The 19,367-nt window shown below is 40.8% G+C and overlaps 1 protein-coding gene across 1 annotated transcript in view; it reads left to right on the forward strand.

The window, feature by feature from the left end:
- The window catches only part of SCUBE1 (signal peptide, CUB domain and EGF like domain containing 1), a 211,663-nt gene that overhangs the window by 163,884 nt on the left and 28,412 nt on the right, over positions 1 to 19,367 (forward strand). The window contains exon 10 of the mRNA XM_050912438.1: positions 18,578 to 18,694. Within this exon, the coding sequence (XP_050768395.1) occupies positions 18,578 to 18,694 (117 nt within the window). The remainder of the gene's footprint in view (positions 1 to 18,577; positions 18,695 to 19,367) is intronic.

The raw sequence follows: 19,367 nt of genomic DNA on the forward strand, positions 1-19,367 counted from the left end.
CCTTAATCCTCAGCCAATATGAGTTTTAAAGCCAGTTAACTTAATTGCTTATTCAGTTTCTGTTTGTTGTGCAGTGATCTCGAAAAAAATTCAACAATAAGCAGTCTCTCTGCTCCACTCAAGTTCAAGCTTCATTAAGCACCCAGAAAAATGTGTGAAATTCTATCATAAATAATTTTCTCTTCCTGCTGTAGGAATTGCCTTTTGCAAAGCAAGACAAGGAGAGACAGCACATGCATTTGTCATAACTCTCTCCAGGGAGTGGTAGAGTTGGAAAGATGAGTTACATTCAGAAAAAAAGTGCTTTTAGTGGAAACATCCAGTGATCAACGTGTAATACTTCGGCCTGCTAAATCTACACTCTCACCCTCTGTCCCTCTTCACCTCTGACCAAAATAGAGCGAAATCCTCCTATGCTGAGGAATTTAAACTTTTGCAGGGGGCAGTTCAAGGCATTTGCATCATTCTAGTCCACTTACAGCCTCCAAATCAGGCTTAAGTGGGGCTTGATGATTGCTAGATCTCACAGACATGATGATCAGCTGTAATGAAGTCTGCCCAGGTAGCCTTTTCACCAACCGTTGGAATTGATACAGCCACTGTAAAAGGAGATGATTGTCCACCAGGCAAAAGTACCTCTGGGGCATGTGGAATACCTGCATGGGCTGTCTGGTATTTTCAAGGCTTCTTTAAGGCCATGTGTTCACACAGAGTAGCTGACAGCATTTTTTATTTGCTTTGATGTATTGCCTGTTTGACTATTGGTTATTCTTTACTACCTTCCTACCAGATTTCAAATGAATGCGATTGACTCTTTTGTAACTAGGCACTGGAATACAGGGCCTCATAATCTGCTGGTGGTAGTGCTGGTGTCTATCCAAAGGAAATTCAGTGGTGCAGGTTTATACAGCAGGAAATCCTGAACAGAATTTGCCCCCCTAGCTTCATGATAGATTGAATTTTCCCTCTAGTGATTTTCTGTGGGCACATTTTGCTAGAGATTTGGGGTTTTTTAACACTACAAAGCTATCCAATAGAAGTCCAAGTATAGCTGATTTGAGGTGGTTTTTTCCTCTCATTACAAGAGAAAGACACGAGCATATCCACTATCGTATTTGTGTATTGGACTTTTCTTTCTCTCTTTTAAAACAAATGTGTTTCTTATATGCCCCACTGTATCCCTGCTTCCTCTCTCCTCAGCTTTGCTTCCAGACAAGTGTTCCTCAAAAACTTGATGCTCATGGAGTGGAGCAACTGGAAGTAATGGCTAGAGCCAAGGATGCTGTGAGCAGATATTGAGGCAGTTTTCGTAGTAACTCTGCCAGTGTATTGCAATGCTGACCTACAAAACACCTCAAACCTTGTCCAGCTCTGTTTTTTTGTTTCTCAGGTTGTCTCTGAGCAGACTTGATGAGTGTAGCAAGTTTTGTGATAGCTTTCTGATGTGTTACAGGATATACCTCCCAACTCTTGCCATCCACAACTGTGTTTTACTTATGATCTGAAATAAGATTTGAACCCAGCCTCAGGTCTTCTGTGTTAACCCACTGCACCACAGAACCGTAATCCATGCAATCCTAAAATAATACTGTTAAACGAGAGACTGACCTTTCTTTACTGCCAAATAGGTCTTCATTCCAGAGAATTTGATGTGATTAGACCTAGCTGACCCTATGATCGATCTCTTGCTGGAGGGATGCTTTACATAGGGCTCCCAATGCATAATTGTCAAGAGAAGTCTTCTTTCATTCCAGAATGAGAGAAAGAAAAATAGCACCTTGAAAAATACAGTAACTGTCTATGATCCAAGGATCCTACAGGCCTCGTCTTGAACCATTGCCATATTAACTGGATATGTAATCCGTTCTCATAACATCCACCTTTTCACTTATTTGTACAAAACATGTACTATTAGCCTTCCAAGGGCAAGACTTGAATCTCCCAGCATGGTATCTCCATTTTGAAAATGGGTATGAAATGAGGGATTAATCATACAGGGAAGGACAGATAGAAAGTGTTTGTGGGAATTATTTTTGGCCTAAAGAAGCCCACAAAGATTAGCTACAAAGATCTCACTATACTTTTCTGTATGGAACCATTGATGATAAATACGGCTGTACAGGACCAGTTTAATCCCGAATAAATCAGTGCATCCACACCGGCAGCACTGAATCTCCAGACATCTTTGACATAGAGTGACCACATTAAAAAATAAAAAAGGGGCCGAAGAGGTTTGCACCCTTGGGTTACATGACAGTGACCTGCCACCCACATTTGATCATGTAACCCAGTAAAGCAACTGGCCTTGTCCCAATCACAGAACCTGATGAAGGTCTCAGGATGAGGATACACCTCTTGCGTTGATATATACAGGACACAGTCACCCACCTGAGGTTACTTAACTAAATGCATGGGTAGAGGTCAGGGCTGGAGCATCTGTCCCTCTCTATCTCTCATTGCATCGTGAAAATGGAGGACAGGGAGAATCCCATGTCCTATGTCCCAGTTTTAAAATCCTGAGGAAATTCCTTGGAATAGCAGGACAGGGGAATTTTATGTCATGATTCTCCCAGACAAGCCAAACTATCTTTTTACTTTACTGCTACTCCCCCAACTCTTGTTGCTCTGAGTTATAGCTGAGTATATCCTAGTGCAGTCCTAGAGGCAGTGAGCTGTGAGAAATTTTAAATGGGTACAGCTGCACCATACAGCAGTAAAGAGACTGATTAAACCCTTCAGCTAATCCATATCAGTGCTAGAACTAATGTTTCATGTAAGTCAGTTTAAAAGACAATGGGTGAGGCCCAGACCCCTCAGATTCAATGCATCAACATTATGGTTTGGCCAACTTTCCAGTGAAAAATGTTGGAAAGTTTTGTTGTTGGTCTACCCCCTCTCTTTCCTTTTCTCCCCCCATTAAATACATAAAAGAAGCAAATGTTCAATAAAAGTAACTTTATTTAGCCTTCCCCTTCTTTCTCAAGTGGCAATAACATACAGCTTCACAGCCAGCTGAGACGGTATAAAGAGGGCACCAGCAGAAATTTTACTGCTTGATGTGGGTTTTTTTCTTAATATTTAAAATACATTTTTACCTGAACCCACACAAAGCACTCATTGAGGTTGTTACCCTCATGGTCAGGACTGAACTGTAGTGGGTGGAGAGCATTAGCAAGCCATTAGGGTGTTGCTGCCTGTGTCCTTGTGAGGGAGGTAGCAGCGAGGATCCCAGGGAGCGTGTTTGCTGTCTGGAGTGAGGAGCAAGCAGGCTTACGAGTCCCCTCACTGACTTTTGCCTGAGTTTGCATGTGCATTTGCTGTAAGTTTGAGGTCTTCAGCAGTCAGAGAAAATACCCAGGGCTTCATTTTGCTCTCACTTGTATCAGAGAGAAGGCTACTGTACTCAGCAGAGTTACAGTGCTATCACACTAAGGGAACCTGCTGGTCCTAATTATCTTACACTGATTGAGCAGGGTGAGTCAGTGCCAGCACGGGGGTGATTAATGAGAGAGAGAGAGAGAGATGAAGGGATTCAAGCCATTCCCCTATCAACACTCATTTGCGTGGTACACATGAAGGAGAGTGATTTTGCCTTGATGCACTCATATACTCATCCACATCAGACAGGTGTGCTGTAAGATATAAAATACATTGACTTGATAGAGGCTGATTTTCAGCCAGTCCAGCTGAGTCTGGCCCATTATGTTTAATTGTGTGGACACTTGGTATATAAACAACAGTGCTGGTTCAGCTGCCAACGTAGCTCAAGAACCAGGGAGAATCGGTGGTGCACTGGAGGAGATACTGGGAGCTGCTTGTGGAAATCAGACTAGCTCACAGAAAGAAAATTCAAGATGATTTCCCTGTCACTGATGATGTTCATTCCCTATGCAGATTTTCTCTAAGGCATTCTGTGTCACTGAGCCTTACAAAAATATCTTGCTTTTTGACAAGCACCATATTGCTTCTAGCATCAGATTAAAAAAATATTCCGCTGGGAAGCAACATGTTACACTGTCAATAAAAGGAATACTTCTCAAATCCTTTCTGTTACACATGGTGCTTACTCTTGGTGTCAGTGAGATTGTGAATAGTAGTACAGTCTGCCTCTGTGAGAAAAAAAGGGTTGCAAGTCATACCCAAAACCAATAAATGCCCCAGGCATGAAGTAAAAACAGCCAGTACAAGTTTGTTTGCCAAGTGATAGTATCTCCCATGTTGGTTGTAGCAATTAAGTCTGCTGAAACACAAAAACAAATACATCCCCCTCACCTCCAGTTCTCCTCTCTGCAGCACAGTGTTATCATAAGTTAAAGGCAAATTTTCTTTGGTTGCTGCTCCTTGGAAGGAGTATTAAACCTCGCAATCTAGACTTTAAATCAATTTCTAATGGGATGAGACCTAATGTGGTAAGGGCAGATGGGACAAATTATTCCACCTCTATTTTCCCATGAAGCTTCTGACACGGGCTGCTGTTGGAAGTAAGATACTAGATTAGTTTGACCTCAGGTCTCCATTCAGTATGGTAGCTCTTATATTCCTATGTTAAACTCTATAAAGTATACTGCTATCAAATTGCTTTTTACAGCTCTGTCTGGCCCCCTCCCCTTGATGATGGGTGTGGGAAGCCAAGCAAAACGTTCCATTAGTATTTAGAAAGAGAATTTGAGATATATTTTTCAGTTGATGCTGTAGGATTTATGATGTGTATAGTGGAGAAATGATTTTACTGGACTAAAATCATGTTATGTATTAATGAATTACCAGGATATGAGTCAGCCTTGGAATAGTTTGAGCAGGAAGGTAGCATTCTTCCACAAACAATAATCTGTTGATAAATAGTGCTGAAAGCTGTAATTCAATAGGAATTGTTTTTAAAAAGAACCAGAGAAAGATTATGTGTATATATATTCTCCACTATTGCAGTGGTGCACATTGAGATAATGCCATATTACTGAGCTCACTCATTTAATCACATTGATTAGGGTCAGATATCCTTTACACTAAGTGCTATACAGAACTGCAATAAAATGGCAACCCTACCCTAAATATTCAGAAGAGTTTCATTTTCCTGTGCTTGCATCTACCCTTCTGGACCTTTTAAAAGTGCCCTGTTTTGTTTATTTTGTTCTAATGAGAATAAAAGCCTAACCTATTGAAGTGAAGGGGTGTGATTTTCTGCCAGTAGCCATGTTATGAACTACTATTACTTGTTCTGATAACTTGGAGATGAGGCCTTAGTTAGGACAAGTGAGATGAAAACAAAAATCTAAGCTGAAATATTAAGAGGCAGTGGAATGGAGGAGTATCGTCTGGGGTTTTGCTGGGTGGAGTTTTTTTGATGCATATTTGCAAAACATTTCTGTTAGTGTTTTCAGAGGGATACCTGCTGTTTCTCAACTCCATGGAGGCCAGCCTTTCTGGGTAGAGTTTTTAAGCAAGCCTTTGAAGCACAGACAGAGAACAGCAATTGTGTATATTCCATGGCCACTGACTTCAGCAAGAGCTTGAAGTAAGCTGGGAATGCACAGTCAGGTCCACGGGAGGTGAAGTGCTGCATTTGAGTTTTCAGTTGAAAACTGAAACTGTGATGTTGTATTTGCTCTTTCAGCACCATCAAATAACACTAGGCACATTTTCACCCAGACTAGTCCCTTGTTCTTTCAAGAAGTCTCACTAGCAGCTCTTACTAAAGGGTGATGGAAACAAACAGCTTCCTCTTTTCAGAAATATGTCTAAAAATCAAATGTCTTGCAGGATAGAGGGAATATTCCTTGCTTGATACAGAGGGGGTAAAGCCTTTTTTATGTTGTCTCATCAGGCTGTTAAGCTGCTCTTACAGAGTTGCTGTGTAAATAGTGGCTTGAGCAGAGTGCAGACTACTAAACATGTTTATTTTTATAGGAAAACAAATAAACCTGCCTGAAGTTTCTTTTAATACACTTCTGCTCTTGATATATGGCTTCTCCTACCCCAAGCAGTTGAAGTAGTAGCACAGTTTATCGCCATAAAGCGGTAGATAACTCAACTTGTCTTTGCCTTGGAAAATTATCGATTTTGGAAAAGGATACATGTTTGCTTATAAAATCTTGGCAATGTTTTGATGAAAGTACTTTGTTTTCTTAAAACATGTTGGGAAAGTATTGACTTTAATTGTGTTTTAGATTGTCCTAGCAAAACAATGGTAAGAGGATAAACATAATAGGAGCCAAAGCCAATTGCCTCCTACTGGGTTCCTCAGATTAATAGAGGAACCTGAGCACAACAAAGCCCTCATGTAATGGAGAGGGGTGGGAGGGGTGGGAAAGATCTAGGACAGGTAAGCATAGACCCAAGAGCAAGGGTAATGTCTGGGAAGTCTACAGACAGTCTAAGTATTGACACAACTTCAGTCTCCAATTTCAAGATCTTCATCACACAGAAACTTAGCCTTTTGCCTTTCTTGTCTTTAGATCTCTTTCTCTTTCACCTCGTATCACAGCAGATTCAGTCCTCAAAGCTTGGAGGCCCTTGTGTTGCTGCTAAGTGATTGTGTCCAATTGTCACATGCAGAAATACCCATACAAGCAAGTTGGCTCAAGAGGATCTTTATTTTCGTACCATAAATAATTTTGTTTCAAAATCTTGTGTCAAAGACAATCTATACATAATGTGGGGAGGCTAAGAAGCAAATAAAGTGAATGTCAGAGACGCGTTGGTGATGGTGGTCCCTCACATCTGCTGAGCAACGCATTTGTTAGCACATGTGTGCACCTTTCACGTAACAATGAAGATGTGTTTGCACAAACTGATCACCGAAGTGCTCATACAGGGCACTGAGAAGAGCTGTCATCCAAGAGCTACACATCCTGATGCCCACGGTGCTACAACTTTGTTGGTGCTGGCATACATAACACATTTGACTTATCACAAATACCATCGACTGTAGTTGCACTTTCATTCTCCAGGATAAGCATTCGGAGGTACGGTTTTAAGTCAGGCTCATTTATTACAGCTATGTTGACCTTTCTCTGATTTGCCATCAGTGAAAGGCTGCAAATGTACTTAGACTTTCTTTGGCATATGGCCTTTCACCAAGCAGTTCCAGCCCTTCCTCATCCAATAGTGGGTAGATTTTGTAGCTCTTAGGAAAAAAACTGATCTGACAAAGTGCTTAGCTCAACTCATTTTCTATTGATTTTAAAAGTAGTAGGTTCTAAATATGAACAATACTGTTAAAAGTACTTAGGCGTTTTTTATACTATTAGCTTTGGTTGTATTTAGAAGATAGTGGTGCTTTACTCAGGTTCAGATCCTTATAATGCATTTTTAAATCTTTTAAAGATCCTTTAGAAATCCTTTTAAAAATTGTTATTCACAAGGATAACAGTAAGGAGAAAAAGTAAGATGAGAGCAACTGCCATGAGCTTATGGTGAGGCTAAGTGTGACGCGCTTGATAGTGAAAACCAGTAATGATTTGAAATCTTCCTTTCCAAATGCCTTTATAGAACACCTCCCTTGGCTCCCTTTGTGTCTGTGACCTTGGGCAGACTTACTAATTTTATACTGTTGTGTCTAGTTATTAGTAGGTTTTTTTCATGTTCCGTAAGAGACCCAGCAAACTTTCTTATGTGCAAAAATAATTCCTTTCTTTTTAAAATTTCTCTATTTGAAAGTATCTGCAGAGTTGTCTCTGGTGATTGGCACGTCTCTCTGCAAACCCTCTGGGGAGACTCCCGTAGCTGAGGGTTCTTCTGCCCTCTCTGCCCCCTTCCCCTATCTGAGAGCAGATGGGGATCCCTTATGTTTCTTCTCTTGGAGTACGTGAATACTCAATCTGAGGGTGTCTAGAGGGTGTCTGTACAGAGAGGATGTACAGAGGGTGCCACATGGCCAGATGTATAGGTGCCTTGGCTGCAGGCTCACAGAGGTGATCCGTCCTCAGCCGCAGCACAGCTCTGTGGCCTCTCCCCGGCTCCAGAAGCTCACACATCCAGTGCTGCTGGTCATTACATTGAACACCAGGTTGACTAAGGTTATCTGTCAAGTGATTTCACAAACCGGGGGAGAAGCCATGGCAGGGTTGGTTGAAATATGGTCAGAGGCATCAGGGAGCATTAGGCTAGGGAGAGTTCTGGATGTGTTTCCTGATGTGAGTGATGAAGTGAAGTGTCTGCACAGAAGAAACAAGCTTACCTCATTAGATATGAAATGTACTGCTGCCTGCCACTCAGAAAGCCTCAGGACCCAGCACTGATTTTCTCATTCCTCTCTCTGCTAGGACAGCTGACCAAATTCAGAATTGCTGAGCAGTTCAGCTCAGCTGAAGAAACGGAGGAAGAGGGAAGCTTGGCTTGGCACTTCTGAGGCTGGGCACCTTTTCCTCCTCAGCAGTCCCATGGGCAAAAGCTGCCACTGCTGTTCTCCAGCTCTCCTTGCAGTACTGAGATTTAGCAAGTAGTTTTGCACAACCATGTTTAAAATATTAGAAGAAATTATTGTCTGCCAAAAGGGAGTTTATCAGGTAATCCTCTACCGTTATCCAGTTTTTTAGTTTGGTGCTGCTTACAAAAAAAGAAGGTGGTGGGGTCCTTCATAATGCTGCAGGGAAAAATGTTGGAAACGTTTTTCTTTGCCCAACAGCAGAGAAATAATAATGTAATAATAATGGTGGTGATGATGATGATGATGTATTTCATTATAGAAATGTAAAAACCCTTGGGCCGAATCCCACCAGCTATAGTCAAAGATACCCCCAAAGACCCCAAAGTTAGCTGCCAATTTTTGCCTGGCTGAAGTTGCCAAATTCTCCAGTTTCCATCCAAAACCATAAATCTTCCCAGCCCCTCAGGCAAAGCTTTTGGTGATCCAAAAGCAAGCAAATAGTTCCGTGGCTGATGCATGAGGCAGAACAAAACCATACTCACTGACTGGGAGCAGAATTGGCTCTGCAGTGCTGACAGGAAGAGGAATGTATGGTGGTCAGTTGACTTGGCACATGTGTTAAGGGGAACACATAGGGAATAGGTATTTACTGCATTAAGATGTCGTTCTGCAGCCCCATTTCTGCAGACTCTGAGGAAGCCCTGAGGGAAGCTTGTGGAAGAGAATAAGCTTGCGGACTCTGTGGGGAAGAAAATTAAATAGGGAATTTTTGAAAGAAACTGAAAAGAGAAGGGGAAATTAATTTGTTGGTACGTGAGATCACATAAAAGTCCCTTGGAAGAGTTCCTAAAGAAAGGATTGTATTTACTCTGGAGAGGGAGCAACCAGTTTAGGCCTACAATTTCATTGCCAAGTCTCATTTTTTAAGATGCTTTCCTTCTGTTTTCAAATCCCAGAGATAGCACAGTGGTTCCCAGAAAGTGCAACTGGTCTCTTTTGATAAGGTCTCATAGCAGAGATAAAGAAAACAAGCTGCCATTTGCCTTTAAAGACTCTCCCACATGTACTGTCTTGTTCTTCCCAACAGCAGTTCCCTTTGCCGTAACTTCTAGGTAAGCAGTGGGAAACCAGTTGCTCTGATGTTAATGAGGGTGATGAGTTTGCTGGGTTAAGAGTTGTCCCCTTGGTGCATAGCATCAAAGAAGGATCTGACTACTGCAGTTCCTCGAACCACTGAAAGGGCCAATGAAAGATTACTGTCTTCTGAACTGAGCTGCTCTGGTGATATGAATTAATAGAGGCAGCCAGCCAGCCCAAGGGAACTACTTAGCTGGAATCCTGCTTTCTTGTGTGTAACCTCAGACCCAACAAAATAATGTGAGAAATGTATCAAGAGGTACCTGCTGATTCCTGGAAGGATCAGGTATGCATTACACTCTTTTAAGAGAAATTATCCAGCCTTTACCAAATTTAGCAATTAAAAAGGATCACACCAATTTGAATGCTAAAAATTAAACTGATGGAGAAGACTAAGAGATCAGTCCAGGAAAACACCTAGACAATCCTTTCTGGAACAGAGGTGCTTTCAGAGGTTACCAAGCAAAATGCTAGAGGCTGCTTAAGTGCAGGAGGTCAGACTAATGAATATGGTCATCTTGCTGGCATTAAATATACTCATTCTATCAAAATAAACATCCAGTTTCTGTCCACACTGCTAGGGCTTGGAAGACATCATTCAACTTCAGACATGTAGCAGAAGTGTGAGAACACCCAGAGAAGGGAGAAATCAGTGATGCCCAGATATTCCTTAGAGCAAAATAAGAGTATCAAAAATCATCAGACAGTAATGATAAACAACAGAGACAACTGTGGCTCCCTAAACTGCACTTGCACCAGAGCTATAGAGTGTTAATACTGCATTTAGTACTGTATGAAGACAGAGAAAGATACGGCCTCTTTTAAGAGTGATCAGCAGTTTGACAGCCTCAAGAACAGAGATAGTGGGCTATTGAACTTAATACAGGTACAGATAGGCTGGGAGGAAGATGAAGACAAGCTGTTTCCAGGATCTCAATATACTGAATAAAAACATACAGACGTAAAAGGATACTGAGGCCGTGAGGCAGAACTAGCTATGGATTGGAAGGGATAAAATTCCCACTCCAGGTGTTGCATGCCATGCTGGATTAAACATGTGGGAACTGTGGCCTAGTTGCATCTTCCAGGGCATTTGGCTGTTTGGCAGAGCGCTTCTTGCTTAGCCAGCCTGGAAGAGCTGGCAGGCTCAAGGTCCATGGAGACCCTACTGCTGTGGCAGAAGCTCAGGCTGCTAAGTAGCTTGCAAGAAAGCAGCCACTTCAGTGTGTTGAACCCAGAGGAAGAAATGTGTCACAATTACTGAAGTCCGTGTTAAGCCACTGCCATGCTAGAAAGTGTTGCCCTCTGGGGCAGCAAGTACACTCTGTGGGTTGCAGAGCAGAAGTGAAATTGAGCCCAAATTCCTCCAGTGGGAATGTTGACTGGAGGCACATCTGCATGTGCCTGCATGTGCATGACCCTGGTGCCACTGCAGGTCCTCATTGATTTCTGTGGTTCCCACGTGGACTGAGATATGGACCTGCTTGTAGCATTACTGCCTAAATCTGTTGCTAGAGTTCAGAGACATACTGTTTGGTATGAGTGAATCAAGGGTACAATTAAATGCTTTGTCTGGTCTGGGGAAACTAGATTAGCTCTAATTTGCTACAAGCAAATTTCTGTTCCTGAACTGAACCATGGCAGCATGTTTAAATAATGCATGGAACAGTGCTCTTACCTGTGTTAGAGTGAGTAGGAACCAAAGATTCTGCAGAATTTGTCACTGACTGCTACTGTGTGCCTATCCCTGAAGCTGAGTAATAGTAATTTCATTTTGTACTGCTAAATCCTTGAAATACCTCCTCTGTGGGATGCTTACATAATAAGTCACAGGTTTCTAATTATTTATTGCCTCTGTCTTGAGTATATTTTGCAGGTTTCTTTTGCAGTTTATATACATTTGTTTGTTTTACTACCACTTTGCATTCTAAGAAGAAATCATCTCCAATAAAAAGCACATTTCCTTGCGAGCAGAATCAATTTCCTTCAGAAGTCTTTCATTCCCTGATTAGCTTGTTACATTTGGTCTTCACTAATCACATGGTTAACTGTGAGCAATAAAGTTCTTAAATAAATAAATGCTCTGGTCCAAGTCAACATTAGTCATAATGGACAGTTTCCCACTTAAATTTCTGAAATACAAGATGTGACTGTGCTACTTAGGCACTTACGTTCATATTAAAAGCATAGCAATTAATGCCAGATCTGGTTTTTCTGCAGATCATTAGTATGTTATTAACAATTAAGTCTCAGCAACAAGTTGACTTGATTGCAAGTCAGTAATGCAGTGGGAAGTCTAAGTGGGTGTGGTTTTTCAATTACTTTTAAAGGTTTGAGGTTATAGCCCCCCCGCCCCCGCCCCGTATTAGCCTGCTCCAGAAGCACTCAGTGGGAAGGTAATGAAGTAGAAGGTTTGTACATTACTACAGCTTTCTGTGCTTCCTCTTCATTGGTTTTATTATTGTAGACTTTGAAACATAAGGAGAAGTTAGCTATAAGCCATTCCTTCTGGTCTGTGTTGGATGCGTATTAGAGAGTTACGTTCTCAGATGGAGGATGCATTTTTACTAACTGTGAACAGGGGTAAGTCACTGTGGATCAGAAAACGTGAGATGTGGTGGAAATCCCATCATATGGCTGCTGTAGCAAAATAATACCTTTCCCAATATTGAATTTAAACCAGCATTTGTTGGAGAACATAGCTTGAATCATGACTCCCTATGGTCCAGCAACCACTCAGATTAAGATATGTGGTTTCCCTAATGTCTGTCAAATATTGTTGGAAACCACGCTGGCTAGGCTGTAAGGTGAACAACATTACATGGGTGGTATCAGTTCCCTGCAGAAATCAGAGGGGAGAGGGGGAAGACAGAAAATAACTTTCAGCCAAAATACATATAAAAAAGCATTAGTGTTTATTTTAAAAACATCATGTAACACTTCTTTAGAGTTTCTATGTATATGTTCTTAATGAATGAGAAAAAGGAAGGGCTCTGTTTCTCAGAGGAGCCGATGACTTGGAAGCTGAGAAACGTGAACGCAAAACGTTCTGACTAGCCTTGAGTTTGGCTTGTGTGCATGATCAGTTGAGTGGGGTACTCCACACTGAGTCCGCGTTTGGCTTGAGGGTTAAAAATAAACCAGGAGTGTGTGAGATGGACAAAATAAAACTGTGTTGTGGACTTTTGGATTAGGAGAATGTGGCCACCTTAGGAGATAACCCCACTGCACTGAGCAGTGGCTTTGCTGTGTGCAATGCGGTGGGACACCTGGGCCATCGCTTCCAGCCTGGGGGTCAAACGCTACTAACGCATGAATCTGAAAACTACAAATTCCTTGCTGTGTATGTTCTTCACAGCATCGTGGGCAGCAGTTATGAGATATACATAAATCTTTGCTGCCATAGTGAAGGTATACTTGAGCTAACTGGGAGGATTGGGAGTGTATGGAGTCATGACTGTGATAGCACCTCAAAGTGTTACTCTAATATTGTGACCATTTTTGACTGAAGTGATCTAACAGCATTCAGGGTGTCATGAGTTGCTTCTACTGTTGAAGGAAATGATAGCAGAGATAGATATTTCCTTTTCTTTTTATTTTACTTTCTATTTCTAAGAAAAAAGTATTTATTTTCTATTTTATTTCTATTTGAAATAGTATATTTAAATTTAATGTATATATTTTGCATATATGCAGTGATCTAGTGTATAGTTCATGTCTTGCCTCACTGAACACAGACAAACCAAATATAAGATGGGTTCTTTGCTTACAGTGTCCAGAATCATTACAGCCTGCACTCTGTCCCAAATCCCTCTTATAGCTTTTATTGATTGTCTTTGAGGCCCTCCTGTCTTGTTCTCTGTAGCACAAATAGCACCGTCAAATAACAGTGATAGACTCTTGCCGTGTTTATTTTCAGACCACATGAAAAATACTCCAAGCAGCAAAACCAAACTCTTATTCAAGCATCATATGTGGCCTGTGTTTTGGAAGGAGGCTCCCAGTTTCATAAATTAACCTAGTTGCTTAATGTATGTCTCGGAGAAAAGCTGTCGTGATGACCATTAGTTTTCTCTAACCAATTTCTTCACTTGTTATTAATATTAACAAACAAAATTATATTAAGGAAGAAAGAGAGAGGGAAATCCTTATTTTTGCAGTAAATTTTTAATGTGAGATTGGGTAAACTGGGCATTGAATTGTTCAGTTCTATAACCACAACCCCCAAATCACACATGTACCTCTGTGCAAGTGAATTTTGCATGTGTACATTCTGTCAGGGAGTCATAGCAGTTTCTACATCAGTTTGCAGTCCTCAAAACATCTCTAAATCCAGTGCTATTTACCAGCCTCACCTGTATATGTTTAGTGTTGAGCTGCTTGCTTGCAATGCTAATGTTTTTTGGAAATGTCTTGCATTACACTTTAATTTCCTAGTCATTGGTTTCTTTTAATTACTCTGAAATTTATTTTAGAGAAGAAAGCAATGACAATCAAGAATACAGGGGACTGCATTTGAGGACTGGAAACAGAGTACAGAAAGGAGCCTTTCACTTCAGAGCTGCTGGTAGGAATCCAGCTCAGTTTCAGACTTAGCAAAAATCATTACTGTGTGATGGCTTGTTGGTGCCCTGCGCTCTACGTCGACAAATGAGTCAGTGTCCACATCACACAAACCACCAGAACAATTGGTGCTACTGTAATTGGGAGTCTACTGGCAGCATCAGTGGAAAGGGCAGGGACTTGAATGAGCATGGAAAAGGAGTTGCTTTCTCCCTGCTCCCTCAGGTCACCTTTGAGACACATCTGTGTGAGGAAACTTAGACGAAATTTAATCTGTGGTAGCTCCCTTCTGGAGATAGATGGAAGACTTTACTTTCCAGTACTGACAATCTGACACCCACGAACAAACATTATATTCAAGAAAAATAAACATCATTACGGGATCATTTAATGTGTGAAAGCATGAACTAAAAAAAAAATGCTAAGTATGACTGAAAAATCAACAATAAAATCCAAATGCTGACTTGAAATAACAGGAACAGAGCCAAACAAGTATTATCAAGCATGACCACCGTTGGCAACAATTGCTTCCCTCAAAAACACAGGGAAATCCTGCTCTTTTATTAAACCATTGAACAATCTCTTCAAGTTGAGTCCCTTCTAGGCAGAAATAAAGGAGTGCTTCCACTGTTCAAACATCATCTTTGGAGATGAGAACGTGGATTGATAGAACAGATGTTGGACTTTATTCAGCCTGAGATGATGCCTTGATGTCATGGAAACAGTGACTGGAAGGAGAGCTCTCAGCAGCACAGGACACCATAAAGAGAGTGCCTTTGGAGAGGACTGGGACTGCCAGTGTGCACGTGAATCAGTGGTGGAGGTTGGAAGGGACCTCTGGAGGTCATCTGCTCCAACCCCTGAACTTGGGACTTCCACTGGGTCGTCTGCTGTGAAGTAGGGAGGTCTTCATCTTAGAATTTATATGGTACCATTAGTAATCCTAAAAAAACCTGCCTCTGGCAGGAAACTAATCGTGTACTGCCAGAGATGAATTTAGCCCCGTAGTTCCTGTAAGCTTCAAACAGTTCAGCTGTGAAGACATCTCTTAATATGCTGAAATGACACAATCGCATATGCTGATTACAGTGGTGAATGTGATATGAATTTTTGACTAAGTGAAAGTAAAAAGAATGTGTTTGATGTCAAATAAGTGCATTAGCAAATCTGAAATGTTCTGAGACAGCTTGGACTCTTTGTGAATTCATGCCAAATTCAACTAAAAATAGAATAGAAACTTCAACCTCAAGTTGAAGTTTTCCGCTGCAGTTCCTCGAAAACAGAACATTTTGACTTTTCATGTTAAAACAGTTCAAAAACTTAATTTAAATAACATTAAATCGTTTCAAGAGCGCCTCAGACCCAGAAAGTTAATTTCTCAGTATTTATTTTCGTGTGTGGGAGGGGGAAATTCAGAGCAACCCAATACAAAAATGTGTGTGTGTGTTTGAGTGTGTACTTGTGTTTGGGGGGGGTGGGGGGTTGACCACAAAACTGAAAGAGAAATTCTTTGTTTTCAGTTCTCTAGCTGTAACGTGCCACATCTCTGCTTTTGTATTTTGGGGCTTCTCTTCAATAGATAATGCTGCCAGATTGTGTAGTGTTGTTTGTACAGATGAGACAAGATTTAGATACCTACATTCGTTCCCAGTTGTGCGGTAAGCAGGATTTGAAACCCAGGGCTGTGAAGGTGAAACCAGGTTTAACTCCCTGCTCCTCAGTCTCTTATGAGATATAGCTGTATCATGAGGGTGGTGGGAAATAAGCACATCCTTTCAGGGTAAATATGGAGAAGTATTGTGGGGCACCACAAAGGTGTGAGGGCCAACTTCAAAGTTTCTGGGAGCCAGGGGATAACAGCGCCCAGAGCACAGATTTCAGAGTTTAAAAAAAAAAAAAAAAAGCAAGAGGATTTCAGAATCCTGTATCGCACCACTGGTTTCTTTTAGTGTAGAGTATGTGGTGCATATTTTTCCCTTTTCGATGACCAGTGCTGAATTCCTCAGGGGACTGGTGATTCTGCAGATAGGGCGCTGCAGAAAGCTGGGTCCCTGGGGCAGTGCCAAGCCCTGCCTCCCACAGGCAAGGGGGAGAGTGGGCCAAGGGGCTTGGTGTTAAGCAAGGGAAAATCTGCACGGAGGCTTTCCACGTTCGAACAGCCAAAGCAAGATGCTGAATTCAGCAGAGGCTGAATTTATGAGAACAGCAGCAGGAGGTGGGATGAGGGGTTTAAATGGTGAAAAAGCTTTTAATAGCAGTCTTTGTATTACAATAAAAGTGTTTGTTTCAGCGGCTCTGCCAGCCAGTGTAAGCAATATAAGTTTATGAGTAGCTGATATTTTGTGTTATAGAAATGCATTTGTCCATCGTGAGTGCCTGTTACTTGGCAAGCAGATGACTGGTCATATTATTAGGCAGACTGTTGTTTGCACAGGCAAAGAGGGATATGCATCCTTCTTAATGTAAAGAAAAACCTGTAAAGGCCTAAGCCATAATATGTAACAACACAAAGCGGTATGTGTGAAAACAATGCATAAACCCCATTGACTAAACTAGTACACGATAAGATCACTATTGAGAAATATGAAATTATTTTTGAAAAAGAGCCTTCCAAGGTAAGTCAGAGGCCAGAAAATGAACTGCTTTTGTAAATTTCCTGCAATACCATATAGCGAACAAGGTTACACATGAACGAAACCATGATGTATGGTTTGGCTTCTTATGCATTAGAAATCCTTTAAAACTATAACTGCAGTGTTCATTCCCAAATGATTTTACTTTATGTATTTATTTAGAGAAAACTGAAACAGTTTGCCATTTATGTGTATTCAAAAGCTGCATATTTCCAAGACTATAAAGGAAACCTTAAAAAGAAATTACTTTCAGAACTCAAATAATGGTATTTTAAAATGCATAGGAAAATGCATTAAAAATTAAATAGATGTAAAAAAGAGAAAATATCAGTTGTCCTTTTTTTGCTGCTTGATCATAACAAGTGATTGTGATGCACACATAAAACCGGATAGCATAGATTTTTGTTCATTGTGTGCGTTTCATTTTATGTTATGCATGTGCTTTCCACATTGTGAATTCTCTTTTGTGTGAACGTTTTGCAACACTTAAAATTGGAGATCATATAAAATGTAGCTGTTTACGACATTCTGAATTTGTGCATAAGCTCTCACACAGATTTTGCGTTTGTGTACACATACACAAAATCTTAATTTTATAGTTCTTGAAGGTAAGTATTTGTAATAGCAGCATGAGACCTAGAATGTTTCATTAAACATCAAAACTATATAAATAATACCTGGATATAGGAATTGGGTAGCATACCCTTAAGTATTGGTGAGTTTTCAAGTTTTTTCAAGCACCCACAGCTTTCTAAGCATGTACAATGTGAAAGTCCAGTTATATATAGTAATGGTGTTGCTCAGGTTGTGTTCTTAATAAGCAACTCTAGAAAGTGTGCAAGCTATTAGAAGAATACTATTCCATTCATTTGTACCTCAGAAATATTGGAGGAATGAGATTTGTTGAAATTACCACTCTCAAATAATGCCATTGTATTAATTTCTCTGACCTTTTAACAGAAAAATTAATCACTTAAGAGGATTTTTTAAAAAACCAATTTTTTGAGGATAAAATTCACTCAAAAGTGTTGTTATTTTTCACACATTGCTATGTAAGGTACCTTTAATGTAACGGTTTTCAGCAAGGCCATTCCGTCATGACTGCTGTCAAATAAACCTTTCTATCACCCTGCTCAGCAAAACCTTTGTACTATCTTCAAAGCAATGTGCTCTTAATTGCTTTCTTCATACGCTGCTGGATGGAAGAGACTATGTAAATAAGGGTTTCACATTAGTGAGCAGTGATAATTAGAGATGCCTGACTTTTTTAAGGGGAAGAGGTCAAATTTTCTTGAATTAGGTAGCGTGTGGACTTTGGACTAAGATTTCCTGTGTCTTAGGTGCAGCCCGTCCATTCCTGATGCTGGCTTATTCTCAGGCAGTATTTTGCTTACCGCCTTGTAGCTGTGCAACAGTCGGTACAGTCTTGAGTAGGCAGAACAGAAGTCTGCGAGCGACTCCCTGTCGTGGTGGGCAAGATGTTAGAGGAATAGTCAATGAAAGAGGGAATACTTGATTCAACCCAAAACTTTTTTTCCATTGTGCCACTAACCCCCCGAAACCTTAATACACCGACAGCCCTGCTCGGTAAATATGATCAGAAGTTAAAGGTTGCCATCTAATGGTGAACATATATAATACATATATATAATACAGTCTTCATGTTTTTTCTTAAATTATCTTTTCTTACCTTTCTCCATGTACCTGCAAGTCCTTTCTTTATAAGGCACTAGAGGAATGAGAATGATATTTTATTCAGATTTTACCTGGGATGATACCTGCTACTTTATCAGTAACAAGATGTTGCAACTGAATGTGAAATTCCAGCCATTCAGTTTAATTGAATTCTAATTTCTTAATGCTTTTTCTATTAATTCAGATATAGATGAGTGTTCCTTTGAAAGGACTTGTGATCACACCTGCATCAACTACCCTGGAAGCTTTGAATGTCTCTGCCATAAAGGCTACACCTTGTACGGACTGACGCACTGTGGAGGTTTGGAAACTGAGTTTTGCTTATCTGTTTGTTTGTTTGCTTTGTGAACTGTTTACTGAGCCACACATTCTTTTAGCTGAAGATTTTAGAACTGAAGAAGATAAACCAATAAAGTTAAAATAAAGCTAAAATAGCATGAGCTGGGTGTGACTAAAATTTCAGCCTCTCAAATTTCTTGAAGCATTTCCAGGAGAAGAACATAAATAAAAAACAATGGCCACGCATTTTTGTGATGCTGGTACATAGCAGCCTCAGTATAGACCAGAAGCCTGCAGCTGTGACACTTGCATCCACTGCTGCATGGATGCAACCGTTCTTCCACAACCATCGCAAAGCAGCCTCATGGCTGCAGTTCATCGCGCTGTACCGGGTAAGCTTCCTTGCAGAGTTTACAAGCGCAGAGTACCAATCGGTACTTACACAGGATTGAGGTTAGTCACAATTGTATTTACAGAAGGAAGGCTTCAAATGATGGGCAACAAAGAGAATAGGAGAAGGATGTCAGTTTTACAAAGTTTACAAATTTTGGCTCTATTGGTATCTGTCCTTACCGTTCTGTGACATAAACTGCCTGTGGAGCTCATAACAGAAGGTTGTGGGGTGCCTTCTTCCCATCTTCTGTGGAGCTACTTCAGCTCTTCAACCTTTTTGGCATAACTGGAAAGAATTGGTG

This window comes from Gymnogyps californianus, chromosome 1 (genome assembly GCF_018139145.2).
Source record: "Gymnogyps californianus isolate 813 chromosome 1, ASM1813914v2, whole genome shotgun sequence".
Lineage (NCBI taxonomy): Eukaryota > Metazoa > Chordata > Aves > Accipitriformes > Cathartidae > Gymnogyps > Gymnogyps californianus.